Source organism: Triplophysa dalaica, chromosome 24 (genome assembly GCF_015846415.1).
Source record: "Triplophysa dalaica isolate WHDGS20190420 chromosome 24, ASM1584641v1, whole genome shotgun sequence".
Lineage (NCBI taxonomy): Eukaryota > Metazoa > Chordata > Actinopteri > Cypriniformes > Nemacheilidae > Triplophysa > Triplophysa dalaica.
In genome coordinates, this window is record NC_079565.1 from 1,879,948 (window position 1) to 1,904,765 (window position 24,818).

Here is a 24,818-nt window from a genome sequence, read left to right on the forward strand (position 1 = left end):
TTATTGTGAAAACTCATTTAACCTGATTTAAGAGAAAGAAAGACATTTGTTTGTCATGCTCCAAATCCAGTGACATTCAAACCTGTCTGATGTTCCACCCTGTTGCTCACGTCATTCTTTAAAAAGAGACTCCTTGATTGCACAGGGTTACAGAATTGGACCAGTTACCGGAATTTGCTTGGTAAATACTACATGCTGTATACATAACCCTGAATGGAATGCATATTTAGGTAATATAAGTAGCTTATAATGTTACTATTAATTCAATAACATATATAAGCTAATAATAAGCGATATATTTATAGAGCCTTTACATTTTTGTAACAGTTGTTAATATCACTTTGTGTTGAATTCATATTTCGTTCATGTTAGGGCATTTTGCATTAATGTCAACCATTAGAATCTTATTCTAAAGTGTTGCCATGCTTTTTGTTTTGTTTTTAATAGCTTTAAGAACTTCAATCATTCGTTATTTAGTCATTAGTCCTCCAATTTGTGCCCACAGTGCATATAAATAATTTTAGGAGGTATTTTAGGAGAAACCTTCAATGATATGACAAACATACTAGAAATTAGTTTACAAAAGTACTTTATGACTTCTGCATGTTTTGTGTATATTATAGTAAGGATCTATTAAAAGTGCATGCGTTCATACGCAGGCCCCGCCCCCGTCTCGCGCTGCAGGTAGAGTTACGCGCGCCGCTCACCTGTCACTAGCTCGAGCGCACCTGTCGTACGGTTTATTCTTCATCCTCACACCAAACACTTTTACATCGTTTTTAACGTATTTGAAAGCATTTTCTCTTCACCTTGACTACTACAAACGCACCGTTTTTGGAGAAAGATTGCACCTGTGCAGAGATGGAGACTTAAAAGAGGAGCTACCTCAGGAGTTCATAAACGCGAGGAGTTCAAAGAACAATATCAGAGAGTTTATCTCCGCTGAGGGGTAAGAAGTGTTTATATTCTCCTTTAACCTCAGTGTCGCGACTGACAACAACGCGACGCGTTAACACCAGAACGTTCTTGACGCGCGAGTGAGACTCAATCAACGCAGCAGCCTTTGCGCGTTCTCGTTATGACGCGGCATTCGGACAAAGTGTTGACAGCTTTGTTGATTTACTTTAATGAAAGTGTTTTATTTTTAGTCGCGTTTTCATTGTGAACACGTAAGAGCTCACTGTGAAACATCATGATGTGATCATTTCAAATTAGGTTCATTTAGTTAATGCGTTCAAAAGTTTATTAAAGTAAACGTTTAGGTAGTAGCGTTTTTCAACAAAAATCCTAGTTGTACTAGTATAGAAAGTAACTCTAAAAAGTAGTTTTATTAATAGCTTTAAAGTATTTACGGTAAAGCTACAGCTACACAATATTAAAATAAGAAAAAACTGGTTTTGAGTATAAACTGTAGCCGCAATATTTCAAAACACGTCATTTTTCTTTGATGTCCATTTTATAACCTGAGCTACCGAAACAATAAAACATTCTGTAAGTTTGCCACCTAGAGGTCTTGCATTATTATCATTTTTAATAAAGAAATGTAAATACTGTAAAGTAAAAGTATTTTCGTTAAATAGACTTCCTGTGTCTGGTTTAGCAACATTTTATTTACTTTGTACACATGCCCTGTGCATATATCATATATCTATATGTTTGACCACAGATCAAATCTGCCATCTTTAAATATTTGTCTTGCATGTTATCGTATCGTCTATATTCCCTAAAGGTCTGCTACTGTAAACGGGGTATTGTAAAAGTCCTTTGACAGTCCAATGACAATCACTTCAGTTCAGTTGTAGGTGAGCACATCCGCACTGCTATTCAGAACCACACTAATGATCAGAACGAGAGGGTTCGACTGACCTGGCGTCCCACGGGCTAACAAGACCGCACTGTTTCTCTCTGTTCTTCTGTCTCCACATGACAATACCAGGCAAACAAATTCATCATTAAGAGACCATCATCATTACAGACAGTGAATAAAGCATTGATGAAGCCAGTTCTCCCCTTCAGGCCAAAGGTCCGGCGGACATTATCTCGGTTTGAACATCTGTTTGAAAAGGCATAATATCATTTACTGAAGTCAATAAAGGTGAGCTTAATGGTCATGGTGGGGATGACTTTGTCGTTTATAGCTTTTAAAACTCGTACGGTCAGTGCAGAGTTAACCGGGTGTTTACAAGAGGGTAGACCAGATTCAAATCAGGATATTTGGCTCTGTGGTATATCGCAGGCTTGGCACTGGGCCGAATCTGTTTGGTTGAGGTGTTCGTGAGCAGATGATTGGTGTCAGTCATTGTTGGCGCATCATGATGGCTGCCATGCAGATTAATAGATGTACCGAAGCGGTGGCTCTTGAAATGCACAACTCACGTTTGAGAAGCCAAACCTGGAGTCGGTCCCATCTGAGACTAATTGGTCACCTAAGTGAAAGTTAATGAAATGATACGCTCATGTTGCTTGTAAAGAGCATTGGCTTTTGGTGTGTTGAATGGAGGTGGTTTGTTGTCGCACAATCGCTTAGAAACCAGGGTGTTCATTAAGATATATGATTTCTGGTGTAGATGAGATGGTAGATCTCTGTGTTCCCGAGGAGGTCATGCGTGTCATTCATATTTGAAATTCATATGAAATTCAAATGCAAGAAGTTGTAATTTTGCATAATTTCGCATTCTCTCAGATTTATGTTCTTGATGTTCATTGGCTCATCCGTTTCTCATTCCGTTGCTTATGTGGCTTTCAGTCTTGTGTATTCTGTCAATAGACTTTTACACGTTTTCGAATCCTCACAACTTCCTTCTGGCTACACCGGACGTGCTGACGTTTGTTTATGGTGATGGGAAACGTCGGGGTGGCTTCCAGCCGGCAATGAAACCACAGAGAGATTCTCGGGAAACCTTTTGGATGCGATTGTACTTCCTTGATACGTCTTTATATAAAAATGCTGCCAGGCAAACTGTTCTACATTCATATATAGTGATGATGCAACGCAGATTTTCAAGGACTCTAGACTTTGCTCGTGGTTGACACGTCTCCACGTACACACACACTTAAACCTGCTCTTATGTTGCCACTCTTTTCAGGTTTTTTTAATAGATTTGGTCTGTACAGGTGGGAAATGATGTTGATTGATAAATTGAGTAATATCTAAATTTTTTCTTAAAGATAGAGATATTGTTTGTGTTCAAATGTTAACCCCCACTTTACTCCTGAGGCCCAAGTCATCTCCGATGCGTCTCCTCTGGTTTAACAGAAAAAATATCACAAAGTGTGCCATTATAGCTATCTATAGATTTTAAGAATAAAATTTGAAGACTCTGAGCTACATCAGTACAGAATTGATTCAGAATAGAACCTGACAGCTGTATTATATTTCCTATACCATGAAAGAGCGACTTTGAGCAATAACATTGTCCCCTGGCAGGCTTTGCTGATGTACAATAGAGGAAAAAGGTAACCATACTCTGACAGTGATGAAACAGCGTTAGATCACGTTGCCTGATGGACACGGTTCGGACAGAAATATGAATGAAACTAAAAAATATGAAGCTGAATTTTCCTGCTAAACCTGTATGGTCACGTCTGAAAGTTTTAATAGCCATGATGATGGACAGAAACTATTAATTCATTTAACAAACACGTATACAAACTCAGGTCATGCACTGAAACTTGTGCATCCAAATGGTAAAACGAACCTGTAAGTCATTCCAAATGAAAAAGGTGATGCTTGTGCACCCATCAGCTTTCTTAAAAACTGATTTCAAGCGAAGAGGTGTTTGATCAAGCTTTAAATAGAGGCGTTGTGAGGGAAATGTTCTTTTGGACCGCTCTCAAAATACCAGTCCATTCATCCGCACAGGTGTGTCAAATACCGCATTGGTGAGTCAATGAGCTCGTTGTCTGTGGAAATCTCATTTAAAGAGAGCGACCGCTCCAGCGCTTAAAAGCCACTAAAGGAATTCACCTTGACAAAACACGACCTGTGGAAAATGGAGTCGTGTTACACTGCATGCGTTACATTATTGCATTATTTCTCTTTTATATAGCAATTGAACTAATTTTAAATGAAGTTAGTTGCCATTATTTCGGCATTAAAAAATGCAAAAAGCAATTGTTTTGCTGTATTTGTTTGTTTGTTTGTTTGTTTAGGGGTACATGAATTTAGTATGAGGAAGGGTTGTGTTTATTAGTAAATACTGTAGGTTGTTTGGAATTGAATACTAACATACTGTTTAGTGTACACTAGTGTTTTCTAAAAGGATGTGACTCACTCTGTTCCATGTTTAAATCAGTGAGGGATGTTCATGAATTGCTTTGTTTTTTCCCTTTGATGTCAATCACTTTCAGAGATCAGAATTTTATAACTATTGTAGTTATTCTAGTTAAAGAATTATATACACACACATTATGTCATTTTAAATAACAGCTGCATGTATCACATACACTTCAAGTTTTTGTCTGTGTTATGTCATGCTGTGTTGTATATTTTCTGTAAGGCTCCGAATTTTATTGATGTAAAAGCTTTTAGGTCATTGCATAAGAACTTTATAGACCCACAGTGTCCGTATGACTCTAAATGGTCCGGTGAGTGATTTACTGACTTCTGATTGGTCGGGTCGTTTATTGTCCAGCTTAAGTGATCTAAAGTAGTGCCTTTGTGTTGTTGTGAGCGAGGCGTGTTGTCTGTTTCTGAATGGACAGATAATGGACCAAAGAGTTTACAGAGAAAATCGGTACAGAACGTTTCACACAAATACAATCATTAAACAGTGCCTGGCCTATATCACAGTGTTTGGAAATCAGTGCCGTATTGATTTTCCTCAAACATTCAGGTTATGGGTATTTCTGAACAATTGTCAACTTTTGCCATCTTGCCCAGATCTCAGATAGATTTCAGCATTTCGAGTGCTTTGTGATTTTAATAAGAGTTTTTAAGTTTGTAAAACTAACTTTGACTTATATACAATGTTCGCCATTCAAAATATTTATGGTTTCTGATTTATCCCCGTTCTTGTCTAACATTTGTTTACACGTACATTTGTGTTCATGTGTTTTGTTTGAAGGTTAGTGAGATCTTTTGAATGATGGGGGTTCCAAACATATTTTAGAAGAAACATCTTAGAGGAAGTTTTTTGCATGAGCTGCTTTATAACATTGTAAAGCGAGTATGAGAATGTGAGTTTTACAGAAACTTTTAACTGCTGGAATGTTTATTTTATCGCTTTGCAAGTAAATGTTTCATTTTAACAAGCCACAGATCTTCTACATTTTTCAAGAACTGGGCAAAAGTTTCTTGTTTCTTTTTAAATATTTAGGCTTATAGAGTAAGTTTTGTTTTCTCGGAGCGGTGCAAAAACCTACGGATGTCATTGACACCAGATATCCACCAAATTAAGACCAATGAATAAAACAAACAGATAAGAGATACACCAGAGATTGTGCGGGTATGTGTCATTAAGAGGATCTGTACAATAAAAAACAAATTAAGAAATTTTGTGAAATGTCTCAGTGGTTTTGTACATTGCAGGTCAATGGGGTCCAACAATTTTTGGTAATAAGCATTCTTCAATAAAGCTTCTTTTGTGTTCTGCAGAAGAAATACGTCATACGGGTTTAAAACAACAGGGTATGCAAATGATGGAAGAATTTTCATTTATGGGTGAACTATCCCCTTAATATGTAAAACTAGCACAGAATTCTTTTTAGGAAATTTACATTTTAAATGTAATTTTGTGTTTAATGTCTTTGTTTTGTCAGTTTATTCAAAGTTTCAAATCACAGTTGATTTGGCATCCAGCTCATTCGTCAAAGTGAAAATGTAATAGGTCATCTGGGCGTTTCACACTTCTAAAACATTTGCATATCGTGCACACTGCGTTCTACAAAAAAAGTATGATACTGTAACACGCCATTCAGAAGATAGCACATTCCCATCGCGTAAAGGAGTAAACGATAGTCAAATTAGTTCCTCATCTAATTCAGACATTCAGGTTAAACAGGCTGGCTCCGGTGGTAGCGTTGGCACACCTTGCTCAAGGATTTTAAAAGTAGGTGGATTTAATGAGTACAGAGTTCTTTTTTGACCATCTCATTGTAAAAGTTAATTTATTATGTTATGCTCGTACTGAGCACGTGTGTTTATTTTCATATTTCATAGTCGTGCGTATGTGTTTAAATGCGGGTATTTAAGCAGGTGGATAAAACCAAAATAGTTTGTAAAGTTATGAAGTTTGTTTAACATACACACAGATGTTGGTGTTTATGTTTCTATATGTAGGGCTCAGTTTGTTCGTTTTGAATCAGCAGTCAGCCCGGAATATAATAGTCCAAAGACAAAAAGTGTTTACTTTTCTAATCTTTCTTTGAATGGTAATAACTTTCTTCACCTCTTAACTTTGATTTGGACACGATTCTGTCTTCATACAGAGCACCTGTTTCGCCATCCACTTAATTCCTGATTTGAATATAAAGATTACAAATCTTTATAAAGTCCCACCTTATATTTTAAAGTCTTTCAGTCACACCCTACTTTTTTTCTCATTATCTGGAAATCTGTCACATGAAAGTTGGAAGTTGAACGTATTGACTTTCGTGTTTGGTCTAGAAAGACTTTAAAGTTATAAACTACTTTTCTTTTGCTGCTAGTTGAAAACTAGAACTAGAACCTTTGACTAAAGTTCACCCCCCAAAACATTTGGTCATCATTGATTGATATTGGTATTCTATTATTTTTAATTCTATTCTGCTTTCTTGTAGATTACATTGGTTAAAGCATGGTGCTAGCAACACCAAGTTCATCGGTTCGATCCCAGGGATTGCACATATTGTGACACAAGTGTAATGCAATTTAAGTCGCTTTGGATAAAAGCGTCTGCCAATTGCGTAGATGTAAATGTTCTATTCTATTCTACTCTATAAGATATTCAGATATTTGAACTGTATGTTGTGTTTTCCAGGCAGCCATCATATGAGTGTTAAACAACAGCTTGAATATCACTAACATGCAAATGAAGTTTTACTTGCTCCAGATTTTTACATTCATGTTATTGTTTTATTAGCACGTTTGTTTTACAGTTGTAGCCTCAACCAACATTGGCAGATGCTTCAGAGAGCTTCTGTTTTTTGAGTTGAGTGCCTGGTGTCTGGCTGTTTATTCGTGTCTGTAATTAATTGCACCTTTGAAAAATGTCCAGAGGATCTGGAGGTCTTGTTTCATGCTGGGCTGCCAGCCGGCTGTTGTCTGTGAAAGCATCTTCACGGGACAGCAGACAGGAGAGCGTTTACATCCAGAACACCACGGCTCGGCACACTGCTTTATGAAGCCTGTTCACAACAGGAATGATAAATATAAAGCCAACTTTATAGTTAACTTTCCACGCCAACGAATGATGGTATGGTTATTTTAAGTTGATGCGCTGCAGTTCATAGTCAGTTCAAATGAATTTACTGTCAGCCAGCAATTGTACCTGATATCCCTGACGGGTTTAAAACAAAAATGGTAAAAAGATTAACAAAAAAATACAATATTAATAGATCATAACAGACGAATCTCATTTAATCACCATTGTTGTGGTTTTACCAGACACCTCAGACTTCATGGTACGGATTTGTCTGTATATTTTATATATACATATATTAACTTTCTACAGAAAGTGACTTACAATGCATTTAAGCCTACATTTATCCTAATGTGCATTTTCTGGACTTCAAACGCACAACAGTTGTGACTGATAATGGGTTATTACAGACATTGATGGATTTGTGGTTTTTCAGAGGGTCATATGCCTCGAGAGTCACACACAGAGATAAATTAGTCACCGCAGCCTCGAGAATGAGAGAGAACGAACAATGGACAAGGTGATTGAAAGAGAGAAGCGCGGAGGCTGGGGAAAAAGCGGGGTGTTTAGTGAGAGATTAACACAACTTTAGATGGCAATTTGTGGCAAGGTAAAGAGGTCAGTGATGATGACACTGCTTCAGAGTCAAGATTGTGTTCAGGGTTTACAGTATGCGATGTCAAAACAGTTCATGTTAGTTGAAGTGTGTATTACAGAACAAAATACACATTAAATGTAATTGCTGTGGAATATGTCTTAATTCTGTTGTGGAGTTTGATGTTAAGTGTAGTTGTATCTCTCTTTCTCTTTTTATCACAGGTGGATGTAATAGAACATGAGTGATTTGGGAGCCCCAACAAATTCAAGCAAGTGAGTATTTGGCGTGAAAAATACCAAAGATGATTTTAGTGTTTTGCATAGCGATCAGAGAGCAGGTTCATGTGTAACTGAGCGATTTGTACTAAACATACAAATTTAAACCTTAAATCTTAAATCAGGATTTAGAGAATAATAAACCAGATCTTTGAAATGTTTTTTTAGGGCTGGTAAATTAATAAAGGTGTGTGTTTACAATAACAAACACATACATTTATATATATTTAGAAAATGTTTGGATGTATTTATTTGTATTTCCCAATAATTAAAAGTATATTCGATTAATTCGCGATTATTCGCGATTAATCGCTTGACAGCCCTCATTTTGTTACTTTAAAACATTTAATGTTTCATTTAAATATTTTATTTAAAGTGATTATTAGTTTAGTTTAAACAAATGTTAGTTACTATTTGTTTTCTTTTTCGCAGCTGTTAAGAATCAAAGGAGTAGTTCACTTCAAAATAAGAGCCCATTGACTTTCCATCGTTATTCCTACTATTGGAAGTCAAAGGGGGCTTGTTTTAAAGTAAAACACTCCTTTAGAAACCAAAATTGTGGTGCTAAGGTTTGTTACCTCTAAAATAACAGAAGAACATGACGGATTATCGGCCCTGTAATTTGTTTAGTATTATGCGTGTTTCTTCCATTACGTGTACCTGTAGAAATAAAAGCACCCTTTCTAACGTTCAAAATTACGTAAAATGATTTTGTGCACACACACACACACTTAGCTAAACGTCCTGTAGCTGGTGATTTTTGTGGAATTGTGTGTGTGTTTATTAGACTCATAGTTAACAGACCAGTACTGTTCAAGAATGTTTACTTTTCCTGCCTGTTGGAATTAACCTGTCTCTCTCTCTCTCTCTCTCTCTCTCTCTCACACTCTCACACTCTCCCTCTCTCTCTCACTCTCTCTCTCTCTCTCTCTCTCTCTCTGTCTCTCTCTCATTTCTTTCACTCTCAAATGCCTGTAGATAGTTCTTGTACGATCAGGGTTTTGGTTCAGATCAGCACAGTGTCTGTCGCGTAGTAGTTTTAATTTAAAGAGATGAAGAGCAGACATCGTCCCCCCTCCTCATCCTCTTCTCCTTTTCTTTGCAGTGGGGTGGCCAGATCGGACAGCAAGATCAGCGCCAAGACCCTGTTCGGTAAGTGAGCCTTTCGCTTTAAATGTCTGGATGGCAATTTCGCATCGTGTCTGGATGGTAACCCTCGGTCTGTAAAAAGTCTCACGAGACTCACTCACACGCAAACGTGAATCTCGTGAGAGTTTCGAACGTTACCATCGAGATGCAGCCCAATTTATGAAATCCAAACCTAACGCTAGAAATAACATTGTTTCTCTTTGTGTTTGATGAAATACACAATGTTTGTGAGTTTATGTGAGTGTGTATGATGTCAAGGTGTGTGTGTATGCACTCAATCATGTGGTCATGTGTCCATGCCTGAGTCCCCTTCTATGACATCACATCCTCTTTCTTGTGTCTTCTTTGCCCTCTGCCTTTGAAATACTAGTCAACATGTCACGGTATGATATGTAACCCCACTCTCAGAGAACATTTGCATCTTTATCACACACACGCACGCACGCACCCCCACACACACACACATAAAGAGACAGATCTATTAAGACTGTGATTCACCTCAACCATAACAATCAGATATTTGCCAATCAAATGAGAGTGCCAGCATATTTCTGACAGACCTCACAGCCGTGAGATTACGACAGAGAAAGGGAGAGACGGAAAACTTCTGCGGTTTGAACACAAAAGGAACTTTATGAAAGCGTTGAGCCATTTTTGACACGGCGTTTTGTTGAACGTGAACCGATGAACTGTGTGTTGACTCACTTCATGAGCGACTGGAAATATGAACGCTGAATTTAATGCTGGATGTTTATGGTGTGGCTGTAATCATGGCGACCGTGTGTATGTTTGTGTATGAAGGGAGTGTGTGTCTGGGCCTAACTACACACAGTCCACCTCTGTGTCCGGACGGGTGTGTCTGGAAAAGGGGGCGTGTGCTCTGGTCTGGTCTGACCTGTATATAAAAGAAGCTTTGAGATACAAAGCAAGAGTGAGACACAGTGAATGCAGAACAACATTTGATGCAGAAGAGAGATTCAAGATTTCGGTCCTCGAAATACTTTCGTTATTAGCAGAATGTGAAACACTTAACCTTTGGTCAATGACTTGTTGTGTTACAACCTTTTATAACTTTGGCACAGATAATAATAACTTAAGTAATATAAATAGCTAATATTAGCTCTAATAGATACATTTTTTATTTTACTTTTAATAACTTAAGTGTGGTGTTATACAATTTTACAATTTTGGGTACTAAAGTCACGGAAACCTGGGGGAGTCTGGGGGTTCTCGCTGCTGTTCGAGACCTGCTCCTGTCTCCGTCTTCGCAACGATTTACTTCAATTTAGTTGAAATACAGTAAGCTTGATTTTACACTTTCTAAAGAAAACGTTTGTTGTTCGGTTTATTAGTTCATTTTTTGTTTATCTTTTCTGAGTCTGTTCTTAGGCATTCTGAGTGGTTGCTAAGTCATCTCTAGGTGGTTGCCAGGGAGTTCTTAACGACGGTGACATATTTTGGTCATCAAACCGATGTCAATCATTTTTTTGATTTCATAATGAAACATGACCTGGAAATGTTACGTGTGGTTCACCCGTGTGATTGTATGTGTGTGTATCAGGTGCATCACGAGCCTCGCATCACAGACACAACATGTTTTTATGTTTTTGTGTGTACTGCACTCATTGACCCATGGGGACATACACTTCCCTGCCAAGGGAACACAAACACACACATTCAGTGAACCCTGGAAGTTTGCACACATACACCATGCCGCACCTTTAAATCTATTCTGGTGGTTTGGTTTTTTGTTTCCTGCCCTCTGTTCCCATCAGCCCAGCGCATGCAAAAAACCTCTCCAGTCTATTACACAGTTCATGCTTACAGACGGCCATGCAAATGCCTCAAATCCCTCACCCTTATCAAACATCTTTAGATAATAGAGAGGGACAGAGATACATTCAGTCGCTCGGAACGATGGTCTCTTCACATGCGTTACGGCTGCTCGACACCACAAAACAGTAATGTAATACAATAATCTAATATTTGTCAAAACTTTTCTTGTTTTCTCTGGTGGTTTCATCTCTGTATGGAGGCTTTGGTGGTCTGGGGTCTGTGATGGGGGCAAATTGCATTGTTTTTGAGATTTAAAAAAGTTGTATTATTTTATCATTTTGTTATGTTACATTTTTTGCTTTCATTCTACTTTAACTAATCAAAATAAGTAAAGCAATTTCAACTTATTATTTTAATATTTATACTTATACATATTTTATTTATATTTAATATATTTAAACAACAATTATATTGTTTATTATTATTATGTTCATTGTTTTTAATATATAATATAATAATATGATATAATAATATTTCTTCTTCTTATCATTATTATTATATTATATACATTTTTATAATGATTATAATAATAGTAATAATAATAATAATTATTAATAATTATAGTTAGTTTAAATGCGTTGTAAAGCCAAAATTTAGGTCTGCAAAAATTGTTTACAATAAAATCTTATTTATTACAAATAGTAGCTATACATTTTCAGTCGTTGTACGTTTCTGGGATAGTGTTTGTTGCTTGTGTAACAGGTGGCGTTCCTGTTTTGGGATGGGATATCATAGCAGGTTGGCATGGCAACATCACGACAGGTGATGCTTGCACATGTAAAGGGGTTGTGAGACAGGTTTGTCCTCAATGGAAACAAAGAGTTTATTTGTCACTCTATTTAGATAGGAAAGTTGGTTTTGGCTGGGATGGGCTTTTACAAGTCCTATAGAAATACAGTATATGTTTATTCTAAAGGCCATATTTGTACATTTGTGTGAAGAGAGAATAAGTGTTGCATTTAGACACAGATCATGTGAGCGTATAGGTGAGAGGCGGTGAGGGACAGACAGTTGAGAGCGATTGTGTTACTCAGACCCACAGCAGTCACATCAGGACGGCGGTTTACCTGACATCATGCCTATGGGAGTGTGAATTTGTTTGTGTTCAGAGGTTTTCACTGGGGAGAATTTCAGCGTCTGTTAATCTTGTGTGTTAATGGCAATTGGAAATGCGATACTTTCGCCGGTGAGCGTGAACAACACTGTCTTTCAGCATCCTGGTCGGCCTGACACGACAACAACAGCTTAACATCTAGAACTGTGAGTTTGGGGTCATAAAAATATGTCATGGTACCCCAGTGATGCAGAAATGACAATCTTGGTCTCATGGGTTTCTCATAGAAATACATAATAGAAATAAAAAAATAGAAATTGAAGTGAGAAAAATACTGTCAATGTACAGTACATGAAGGCATCCTGTTTAGTTCAGATAAGTTGTTTTTAAAAGAGTTCAGATTTAAGGCTTTGACTTGTTGGCAAAGTCCGAGACATATTTGAGATATCGTTTGAAACCTTCGATGAGATGCATTACTGGGGTCTGGAGAGACCAATGAGAAAAAAGAGCTCTCATTGAATTTCAGTCTGCAAACCAATTCAGTTGTTTTCTGTTAAACGTCGGCTGTGAGTTTAACTGTTGGTGTTAAATTTACAGAAGCATCATTACTGACCCAGAATGCCCCTCGGGCACGAGAGGCTGGGGTTCGACCCGCACGGCATTCGGCGGTCTCTCGTTGCGAGCTGTCGACATGCTGTGAGGCGTTTGGAGTAAATGTCAGGCATGAATAAAGCATGTGCACAGCTCGACTTTCACAAAGACGCCGTGGACCAAAAGCACCACGCCGCTGTTTAAACTCTCTCCATCCGACAGGAAGAGAGGAAAAGAGTCGATGAAGACTTCCTGATGTAGAGATAGAGAGATAAATGGAGTGGTGTGAAAATGTAACGTGGTATCTGATCACCTCACAGCAGCTGATAACAACACGTTCATGTAGAGGTAATGATTAGCTCTGGTCACTTAACCTGAAAGAGATGACCCTCTCTCTCTCTATCTCTCTCTCTTTGTCTCACTCGTTCTGTCTCTCTCGCAGTGCTAATAAAACGTAAACTTGAACTAAACTAAATAATGTCTTATAAACATCTTTTACACCTAAAATGAACTATTAGCCCATAGTTGACACCTTTAAACTGCTTTGCAGTTATCTCCATCATAAATCAATGAGATATAATGGAGAATCAATTTCTGACTCCGTTTTTTTTCTTGTCCTCCTGTGCAACAGTTTTTGGACTTCTTCAATCAAGATGCATTTTAATGAGAAGCAAAATGACTTGATATGTTAAGTCTTTATTTCTGAAAAAAACATTCAATTGATAACCAATTGGCAGATATTTTATATATATTCATGTCTTAAACTCGCTTTGCTTTAGTTCTTTTAAGAAAACAAGACTTTTGAAGTATTGTTCTTCTCAAACACCTTTATTTAAGAATATTTACATTCAAATATCGATTTTTTTCTTCTGCTAAGGAAGAACGCATCACATTTTCGTCTTAAGACAAATACCTTATTTGCGTCTACATGTATTTCTCCTACAAATCTGATTTAACTCTTTACAAAAATCTGATATAACTCCATTCTTTCATCCGTATCTTGAGTTACGAAGCTTTGAGTAATTTGGATAAAACACTGTGTGTTATTCTGTTTTACTGTTAATCGGAAGTGAATATTTTATGCAGAGCTGATTTATTGTGCTGACATACAGTGATATGATATGCATTTTGTACTGTGAAGGAAGAGTTTATATCAGTATAACAGGGGTTCACCTTTGACCTGGTATTAAAGGGGCAGGTGAAGCACAACTCCAACCTGTCAGTCCATAACTTTTCAGTTGAACGCTGACAGACTTTTTCATGAGACCATGGAGGTCTTGAACAAAGAGTTTTACATTTGAAACCCTCGGTTACATAGGTAGGGAATTATGCTTTTATTCCTGAACTAGTGAGTGTGAAGTTGTTTCTGTTCTTGATCGAAATAGAAATTGCATCTTGGTCATCTGACATCGACTCATAAACAAGAATCTTCTTGCGTGTTTTATTGCTGCTCTTTGATATCCGTATTGGTGGCCTGTGTTTGCTTTGGACTTTTATAGGACGGATCGTAGCGCTTACGCTGACTACTCTTTCATACGTCGTGTCTGTTTGTGTACATAAAAACCTCTCGCGAACGTTGTCCTGCTTGTCCTCTTGCAAAAATGTGGGACTCAGGTTAGTGTTTGTGTGTGGTTGTCTGTTTGAGATGCGCTTGTTTGTACGTTTGTTCCGAGTAAATGTCTGCCAGAGACGTGTCCGCCGTAAAATGACTTGACTGTTAAGATGTTTGTGTGTTTCAGAGCAACGGAAGAAATACTCCAACTCAAATGTCATCATGCAGGATACGTCTCAGTACCACGTGCAGGTAAGCAGGAGTCTCTTGTTTATTTGTCTTGAAGCTTTGCATTCTGTTTACACTCTCAGTCGACAAGTTAGCTGAACCTCGCCAGTCCGCCGAGCTTTCGGATTAATATTTAACGTGATTCATCTGATGACTTGATATCGTAATAAAGCAATCGGGTCATTCGATCGCAGCAGAGATTTATCAGGCCACGGTTGGCCACTGACTCCATCTGAACGGTAATTTAACAGAGATAACACAATCTGACATTCTATAACCTGCGTTAGTTCAATAGTCCTCCTGGATCGAGGAAACACATCGGTGCATTTTGTGCAATGCAGCCTGAAAGAACCTCAGATTTAACTCGATGCTGATATAACTGCACTTTGATCCGGACCGCTGTTGAACTTTGTTCTGATCGAATTTAACAGTTTTTTCTCACCCTTTACTTATTGTTAAGACTATATAGTCTTGCTTATCTCCCTCTCTCTCTCACTCACGTAATGTCGCACGCCTGCCTCAGTCATATCAGGTGTTAAATGCTCATGCACACTTTTGTTATATCAAACAGACCGTGTCATAATGCTGAGTTTTGTACTTTTTAAATCAAATTATTTCTATGAAAAATGGCTCACAGCTTTCTGTAGATGGTCTTAGTTGACGTGATGTTCTGAAGACATTTTCTGTTCTGACACAGTGATTTTATATGCTTGCTAGGGTGGTTGTCAGGTGGTATTTAAATGGCTCAGGTCAATAGATCCCACGGCTAATTTACGTGATATCCTGGCTTCAAATCTTTATTTTGTAATCTATACGTTGGATTTTAAAGATCATGATCTCAAACCAAATCTGAAAGAAAACAAAGTGTTGCTTTAGTTAACAGAAACACCTCTGATCTCATGACCCTCTTGTAAACTGATTTTATTTGTTTGCGAGTGTGCAATCTTCTCCATATAAAACACGATCATCAGTGAATTAAGCAATGGACCAAGTACATAAATAACACACTCGAGGAAGATCAGATGCCGTACTAAAATTTTATTCCGGGAAAAGTTTAAATACACCTTGTGTAATGTTACTTGAGTGAAAAAGAACATAATTAGTAAAAGTACTGATGGATCAAAAACATTCAAATTCAATAAACCAATGTCAAGTTGGAACAATTGAACGTTTTAAAATATCTAGAAAATATATTTTGAGTCCCATATGAACAGTTTATTGAGTTTGAATCGAAATAAATTCTTGAATCAGTGAGTTGACTCGAGAGCTGTTATAAGACGATTCTCGAACAGATTCGATAGTTTCATAAACTTGTTCACAAATCAGATAAAATGTTGGATCGGGCGTTGAAAATAATATACTCCGATATAGAGCAAGCCGAGCATTTGTGTTTATAAAGCATAAACATTTATTCATCGTCTGGTACGGTTTAAAGCGCTTTGAAGCTGAACTGAAACTGTCATTTTGACCGTTTGGAGTCCATTGAAGTCCAGTTTATGGAGAAAAATCCTGAAATGTTTTCATCAAAAACCTTCATTTCTTTTCCACTAAAGATACAAATACATAAACATTTTGGATGACATGGGGGTGAGTAAATGATCATGAAAGTTTATTTTGAAAGTGAACCACTCCTTTAAACGACAGCCCTCTGTTGATGATGTCAAAACACTTGTTTGTGATGGGATTATTCCTTTAATCCATGGCAGTCACGTTAAAATCTCCTTCTATGACATAACCAGCGACACAACTGGTCTTTATCAATCATGTATGATGCTTTGAATAATTTGTCTCGGAATCATTGTTTGTCGCATAGCTTTGTGAGCCCTGACACTATCCTGCACACCCACCAGCATACACACATGGGTGTGGTTTGGTAAAGTGGGTATTAAAATATAACAGCTAGGTGCGCCAGGATTACTCATTCTATTAAAACGACAATTAATTATTTTGATATGTTGATAAAACATTTCGCAAGGACTGTTTTTCTTATATACATAGAGACAATGTGAAGGCGTGTGCTTCTGGTCATGAGAATGTATATGAATATGATATACTATAGGAAACACGATCTGATGTTCCAGATTGCATCACTGTGATATCGCACACAAGCATGAGAATAAATGAAGAGCAAATTGAGACTTTTTGCTTCAGGGGGAAAAAAATGCTGATTTTATGTTTGAGACTTCTCACTGAAAGACTTCCCATCTCAAATGTACTGTTTGTGTGTGTTCAGCATCTGTCGACCTTCATCATGGATAAGACAGAGTCAATCGCCACGGTGGACGATGCCATCAAGAAGCTAATCCTGTTGGACTCCAAAGACAAAATCTGGGCGCAGGAGATGCTGCTACAGGTGACGGACAAATCCATCAAACTCCTGGACTGTGGGACCAAGGTGAGCGAGATCATTCATCGTGTGTGGACGTGATTAGCACAGATTGTACACATGAGAACAGGTTTATGACACTAACATGTTCCACACCCAACCTATCAACCTGCGGTTTAATGTAATCTGATCTACTGGAATAACTGGATTGGGAGTGCTTCATCGCTGTGAATCGTGTGGAATGTTTGTGATGTCATCATTCTTCTAATACTGCACAACAATACAGTTCAGTGTTACATAGAAACATTTATGTTTTAACAATAGAAAAAAATGTTGTGATTGTTTTAATCTGTTGAGCATTAAACACCATTTACTCACCCTCAAATTGTTCCAAAACTGTATAAAATGTGTTGCTCTGTTGAACACAAAATAAGTCATTTTGAAGAATATGGCACCATTGCCTAAACAGACACCATTGACTATCATTATAGGTTTTTCTTATAAAAAGGTTTGGATACAAAGATGCTTCTAAATATATATATATATATATTGTGTTCAGCCGAACAACTAAATATATACAGGTTTGGAACAACTAGAGAGGGAGTAAATGATGACAGATTTTAATTTTGGTCCTTTTAATATGTGTCATAAATGAGGCATTGCCCATCATGCTTTTAGTCGACTCTGAAAAACATGGCAGTCTTGTTGTTAAACGTTTTTGGTAAAAGTGTTTGTGATGACATCATAGAAAACATCACAGGATTCCCTGATTGGTTTGCCAACACTACTTGACCTTTGACCTTATTAGTGACATCATTAATATGTTAACAATTTCTTTCTTTCGTTTTTCCTTCTCTCCTTCTTTCTTTCTTTCTTTCTTTCTTTCTTTCCCTCTTTCTTTCTTTCTTTCTTTCTTTCATTTGTTTGTTCTTTCCTTCTTTCTTTCTTTCCTTCTTTCTTTGTTTCTTTCTTTCGTTCCTTCTTTCTTTCCTTCTTCCTTTCTTTCTTTCTTTCCTTCTTTCTTTCTTTCTTTCCCTCTTTCTTTGTTTCTTTCTTTCGTTCCTTCTTTCTTTCTTTCCTTCTTTCTTTCTTTCTTTCTTTCTTTCTTTCGTTCCTTCTTTCTTTCCTTCTTTCTTTCTTTCTTTCTTTCTTTCTTTCTTTCATTTGTTTGTTCTTTCCTTCTTTCTTTCCTTCTTTCTTTGTTTCTTTCTTTCGTTCCTTCTTTCTTTCCTTCTTTCTTTCCTTCTTTCATTTGTTTGTTCTTTCCTTCTTTCTTTCCTTCTTTCTTTCCTTCTTTCTTTCCTTCTTTCATTTGTTTGTTCTTTCCTTCTTTCTTTCCTTCTTTCTTTCCTTCTTTTTTTTCTTTCTTTCTTTCTTTCTTTCTTTCTTTCTTTCTTTCATTTGTTCTTTCTTTCTTTCTTTCTTTCTTTCATTTGTTCCTTCTTTCTTTCTTTCTTTCTTTCAGGAGGAGCTTGAGAACTTCCCTCTGTCCACCGTCCATCATTGTCAGACGCTGCTGAACCAGGCGCGATACCCTTCAGTCCTTCTTCTTATCTGTCAGGACAATGAACAGCACAAACCCGACATCCACTTCTTCTACTGCGATGAGGTTGAGGTCTGCAGACTCCATTGACTTTGTCTTCTTTTATACCATCTAGTGTGTTAGTTGAGCTGTTTCCTCTATCGAACTGTTAGAATTTTTAAGATGTGTGTTGATCTAGATTTGTGTTTTCATTACAAGCACCGTATGTTTGTGTGTATGTACTTAACACATTTTTAGGAACCAATTTTTAGCCAAAATTGGGTACTAATTTGCAATAAATCTATAACAGTATACTTAAAGCTTATTTTTTTGTAAGGGTTATGATGTGGGTTAGATTACAGTTTTTTTAATCTGGCTATGTTTTAGGCAGAAATGGTGCATGCTGACATTGACAGCGCTCTCGGAGATGATCAACGGGGCAAGAAGATGCGGCCACAGACACTCAAGTGAGTCACAGGCCCCAAAGAAACACCAGAAAGCTAAACCTTACTCCAATAAAGCTGATGATAATGGATTCATTGAACCAAAAAGTTAAACTTCTATCATGAACTCACCTTCACGTCGTTAGAGTTTGAGAAGAGATGTCAAAAAGGTGTCAAACTGAGCTCAGATTTGTCAAAAGCAATTTTAGAAACATCTCGACACTCCATCAAATCTTCTGATGGTCTTAAACATATAAATCAAACCGGTTTCTTTGTGCATGAATGGGTTTGGAATGACAGTAGCGAGTAAATGATGTAAATCCGTAAACACATGTAACTGGATCAGGTAATAGTAAAGGCCATCGGGTCGCTCTGATCTTGTGTGTAATAGTTGTTCATTATTTAAGGATGCTACAGTATCACTGCTGGCTTTGGTTGCGTTCAGACTTGTGTTTTAAGACCCGCTTTGATGTTTATTTGTGAGCCATTGGGAATGTTTAAAATAGCTCTTCTAGGGAAAAACAGGTTTTGTAAAGTGAGGCCCAGTTTAGAAGGTTTTGGAATAAAACAGATTTCTTCTTTAGACTGAACCAAGAAAAGATGAAACGCCATCGGGAGACCATCATCCCACCCTCAGAGCCGAAAGGTCCTGCCCCTGGGGTCAAAGGTCGAGTCGCAGCCACAGATATGAAAGGTGATGCAGTTTTATCACGTGCTTATTAATGCTTATTAATACCGTACTTACAGTAAAACAATGAATGCTAACTAAACACACTATGTCTCAGGTGATTTGTCGCCGCAGGACCCCGAGTCCAATATGAAACTCGCCCAGCTCATTGAGAAGGACGTGGTGAGTGCCGGCGTAACATCAGATTTCACACACACACAGTCAAGCACTGAGCGTATCAGATGAACGGTTACATCACACCACACGTAACGTGTAACTTTGTGTGGCTTCCAGCAAATCCTGAACTGCTCCCTGGACGACATTGAGATCTTCGTGGCGCGTCTTCACAAAGCGGCAGAAGCTTTCGCTCAGCTCAACCAGCGTCACCGAAGCAAGAAAAATAAAAAGAAGGGACCAGCAGGTGATGCACACAAAACTATCTAAACATCCCTGTGAATGACACGACGATTTAATTCATACATTCATTTTCTGAATCTGAATCATTTGTTAGATAAATAGGTTAAGTAATAATTTGTGTGTAATGCATTAATGCAATTATGCATTGTTTCTTTATTTTGAATAATCTCACATACTGTTTGTGTGTTTCAGAGGGCATGTTAACACTGAGAGCGAGACCTCCATCAGAAGCCGAGTTCGTCGACTGTCTGCAGAAGCTAAAACTTTCTTTTAACCTGCTGGTGAGTTTATAAATTCTTACTAAGATGTTGGAGAAATATAAACTGAAACATTAGTCTAATTGTTCAAATCCATGAAGAGTATAGAGGTGTAAACCCAAAATTCAATAAATGTTGAGTTCATATTGTGATCTTCAATAATATTGACTTTTGACCGCAGACTTAACAAATCACATTTGTGACATTTCTGAATCTTCTCCTCACGTGAAATACCTGACAGACAGATGAGACTTTAAAAAAGTTTCCATTGCGGTGTAGATGAAATGATGTAATCTTTGGCTGGATAACTGTTCTGTTAGTATAAGATTTAAAATAAACATAAATTGTTGGTTTGTTTTTGTGCGCCCTCTACAGGCCAAACTGAAGAAGCACATCCAGAACCCCAGTGCTGCTGAACTCGTGCACTTTCTGTTCGGACCTCTTGAGATGGTGAGCATCTCGACACACAATCACAATCGTATTGTTTTTTGATCTGTAATTTATTTCATTAGCTGTTTGCGGCACATTGATTCAAAATATGCAGAGACAGGCAGACGTGACTCAGATTTGCTTGTTATGCTTCAATTCAGATATTGCAGAATTGTGGCAGTCCCGATCTTCCGCGCATGGTCCTCTCTCCTCACATGTCCCGGGACACCGTTAACTTCCTGAGAGGTCACCTGACCCCTAAAGAGTTGACCATCTATGAGCTGCTGGGTGATGGATGGACTCGGCCCAGGTGTGGTGTAATAACAAACTGATTGTGTGTTAGTGGCGAGCTGAAGTCGTGTATGTTTGTTTAGTACGCTGCTTACTGTATAGTGTAACACGAAGTGTGTCCTTCTGTACCTAAGAGCTGATTGGCCGAAAGAGCAGTGCGCTCCTCTGTATGTGCCGAAGTTTCGGAATGGCTGGGAGCCGCCGGTGGAATTGTTCCGCACATCGCCATGGGAGACGGAGACCGTGGAGGTCCCAGAGAGCGCAGCGCTGCCGAAATCCCCAGCGCAGCCAGAATACAGAAAAGAAGAGGTGAGTGAGAGGACAGCACGAGATGTGTTTATCATACTGTGTTTGATCATGATAAATGATGTGCTTTTTTTCTCTTAGTTCTTTGGATCACAGTCGCCGGTGTCTAACGGGTGAGTTTAACTTTTGTCCTGATTGTCTGAAATAATGAGTGATAGGCTGCTAATGTCGGCATACTTTTAAGTTTGACTACCATTGGAACGTACCCTCAGTTAAAACAAGTGTACTTCAGGATCAATATATTAAGTGTACTTAAGTAAAGTTCAAGCATATTTTAGTATACTTTATGCAATATTTATGCGAATATCAATGTACAGTTTTAGTTGTTGAGTTGTAAGTATACTGTTTCAATACTACTTTGGATTAAAGTAGACCAGTTTTTAGTTTATAAAAGTATACTTTATGTAGTTTTTAATATTGCTAGTATACTTATAAGTGAACTTAACATCATACATGTTGTTTACCATTTAAACATATTCTTTGGGCACAAGACTATGTTCCTTTTTTCATTTTTAAAACAATATATGAAGAGTTTGGTTCCAACATGAGGTCTCTGTTTACATTTTTTTCAAAAATCATGTTTTTTGTGCATTCCATTTACTATCAATCAGACTACATTTTTTTTTTAAAGTAATAATAACAAAACAAAAAATACAGCTAACACACAATAAAAACAGGATAAATAAAAAACATGAATTTTGAATTGTTTTGGAACCAAAAACTTTACGCTGTGATATCCTTACTCTTCTCCAGGTCTTACTCCACGCCGTCTACTCCTCGCAAGTATGCAAAGATTCGCTATCACTTCGTTGCACGTAACGCCAATGAGCTCTCAGTTCTACAGGATGAAGTTCTTGAGGTATGAACATGTGATGTATATGATGGTTTGATCTGTGGTGATGCTGTGTGTTGTCTCACGAGTGATGTGTGTGTCTTCAGGTGTTGGAGGACGATAAGCAGTGGTGGAAGTTGAGGAACAGAAGCGGTCAGGCGGGATTCGTGCCTTATAATATCCTGGATGTGGTGAAGCTAGAGGAACCTTACGGCATTAACGATCCACCATACAGTCCGGTAACATCTACAGACAGTCTAAAAACAAAATAAAAAATATACATATTTGATGTTTTAATTCTTATGTTTTTTTCTCATCTCACAGTCTTATCGAGTACAGACCCCCCTCGGCTCGATGGGGACTGACAAAAACAGTGAGTTGTTATATGTTAACCACGTCTGCATGACACCAGAATAAGATAAACGCTTCTGGAGTTTTGGTTAGCAATCAAAGCATGTTTGGCATCTATAAGCATTTCAAATGATTGTTTAAACTGTCAATCACACACCCTCTTCCTGTCTAAATGTTTCTGTTCTTGTTTCAGGTCACAACCAACACATGGAAAAAGTGAACGACGAGCTGCTTCTGATGATCACCAACAGTAAGATGAATCCACCCGCCAGGAACTTTAAGGTGGACCGTCACCCCAGCTCCGCCGTGCCGCTGACCTTTGACTCCAACCCTGCGCAGGTCACCACATGGCTCAACTCCAAGGGCTTCAGCAAACCGTGAGTCTTTTTTTTTTAATGACGTATTAGTGCCTCATTCAGTATACTACAATATAATTATTTTAAATAAATGCAAGTTAACTTTTTTTTTCTAAAGACCCCTTTAAAGGATCTTGAGGAAGAGTGTGCATGTTTTTTTGTCAACTTTTGGGCGTAAACTAGCATACATATTATCTCAAAGTTTATAGAAATGAACTCTTAAACACAGGTCTTTATAGATTACACGTACAGTATACTCTAATAATGAATTAGAAAGGGAAAAATAAAGATAATCAGAAAAGATTTGATCATTGGCTTGTGTGCTCTGTTGCAGGACGGTGGAGCGTCTGGGCATCCTGACAGGTGCACAGCTGTTCTCCCTCAATAAAGAGCATCTGAAGTCTGTGTGTGGAGACGAGGGCTCGAGGGTCTACAGTCAGATCACTGTGCAGAAAGCACAACTGGAGGTCAGCAACAACACACACACGTTTCCATGTTTTATGGGAATTTTTCACAGACTTAATAATTTTTAAAATGTACAGACCATTTATTAAATCTACATTAAACCTGAATTTAAAGGAGCAGTTCACTTCAAAATGTTAAAATTGTGAACCAACCTCAGGATTGACTTATAGTCAATTCAAGAGAATGCGAAGATACATGAAAGTAAATTAATTTTTGAACTTATCGTAAAATATGTGTGAAAACATGAGTTTTGTGTTGTTGAAACATGAATATGAACTTGTTTCATTCGCTGTATTCAAGATCTGCACACATTACTTCTTTTTTTTATTTTGATCAGTTTGTCCTGTTTCGAACTTTCTGCAAACGCAAACAATATTTTCCTTTTAGAACTTGAGATAAAAATGTCAAAAATGATGGTTTTAAAATGACCTATCAATAGTAAATCCAGAAAAACTTTTTCAGCAGCTGTATATTATACAATTCATTCTGATTCAGTCTATAAATGAATCTAGCTGACGTATGTCTATTATCTCAACATTTCACTTTTTCTGTATTAGTTTAACACTGTGTAGTCATACAAATGTACCTTTGTCGTCTTAATCTATTAGAAGAGTCAAGGAGAATCTGAACTCCAGGAAATCATGAAGAAACGGCAAGAGAAAATCGAATCCGGCGACATCTGACGGCGCTCACTTGGACTGTCAATCAAAGCGTCACCTGGCAACAGTAGCTGATGGACGGAGCCCTATAATGAACTCAGATGAGGTGTAGATTCTGCCACGCTGTCCTCCAAACGTCTAATCTGACGTATTTTGTAATTGTATATTTATTGTTGGTGCTTTTTATTATTAGTGTATGTACGGACCTTACTGTCATTTATCCGCATCCAGAGGTTTCCAAATCTTCTTCATGTTGATAAATGCTTATGAACTCTTACTGCATGAAAACAATGTGCGAGTGAAACGCTCAAAAACATGTCCATGTGCATATATGTATGCTGTATATAAAACCTGGACATATTCTTGACAGATTGAGAATTTGTGTCTGTAAACAGAGTGAATGTTCTGGAAGTCTGTACTGAGAAATGCATCATGCTGCGTATGTAAATAATGTGCTAAATCTAGTCTCAACATGTTCTCATGCTGATCATTGTCATGTATGAATGAAGCAAGAACAGTAAATTGATCTCTTTCTACTCTATTTCTGTCAACGCGGTAGACATGCTTTATATTCTCACAAAGGATTATGTAGAGATGTAAAAATGTATAAGATCTTGTGTTAAATCTTAAAAGAAAAAAAACAAGCAGTTAAGTTTAGTGTCAATGCACAGGTCGAGTTTAATCAGTAATCCAAGTCATTGCAATTCAAATTAAACCTGCTCTACAATCTCTTAGTATTACCCTCTGCTAGCTTTTGTCAAAATATTATTTATAAAAACAAATCATTGTATTGTAAATTTAAGAAATAAAATTATTACTAAACACAATCGTTTTAAAATATCTCTAATGGCTACATCTGTATTCCAGCAGACAC

At 37.6% G+C, this 24,818-nt stretch overlaps 1 protein-coding gene across 4 annotated transcripts; it reads left to right on the forward strand.

Moving 5' to 3' along the window:
- The first annotated feature begins 211 nt into the window (after nucleotides 1-211).
- On the forward strand, nucleotides 212-24,771 carry eps8l2 (EPS8 like 2). 4 transcript variants are annotated; one of them, XM_056739538.1, is made up of 21 exons: nucleotides 212-230; nucleotides 8,160-8,210; nucleotides 9,319-9,365; nucleotides 14,583-14,647; nucleotides 16,857-17,018; nucleotides 18,415-18,564; nucleotides 18,859-18,938; nucleotides 19,499-19,608; nucleotides 19,700-19,764; nucleotides 19,876-20,002; nucleotides 20,191-20,279; nucleotides 20,631-20,705; nucleotides 20,846-20,994; nucleotides 21,110-21,284; nucleotides 21,363-21,394; nucleotides 22,035-22,140; nucleotides 22,221-22,352; nucleotides 22,438-22,486; nucleotides 22,658-22,841; nucleotides 23,155-23,287; nucleotides 23,894-24,771. In XM_056739538.1, exons 2-21 carry the CDS (start codon nucleotides 8,176-8,178, stop codon nucleotides 23,966-23,968), a joined length of 2,040 nt encoding a protein of 679 aa, XP_056595516.1. In that variant the 5' UTR covers nucleotides 212-230; nucleotides 8,160-8,175; the 3' UTR covers nucleotides 23,969-24,771. The 4 variants fall into 4 exon arrangements, with proteins under 4 accessions (XP_056595516.1, XP_056595514.1, XP_056595515.1 ...); XM_056739536.1 differs by lacking the exon at nucleotides 212-230 and adding an exon at nucleotides 687-949; XM_056739537.1 differs by lacking the exon at nucleotides 212-230 and adding an exon at nucleotides 5,946-6,050.
- The last annotated feature ends 47 nt before the right edge of the window (nucleotides 24,772-24,818 follow it).

Coding starts and splice junctions, on each gene's coding strand:
- eps8l2 (XM_056739538.1), top strand. CDS start 8,176: ATGAGTGATTTGGGAGCCCCAACAAATTCAAGCAA. Junction 17,019..18,414: donor TCCTGGACTGTGGGACCAAG/GTGAGCGAGATC, acceptor TCTTTCTTTCAG/GAGGAGCTTGAGAACTTCCC. Junction 22,141..22,220: donor TACAGGATGAAGTTCTTGAG/GTATGAACATGT, acceptor GTGTGTCTTCAG/GTGTTGGAGGACGATAAGCA.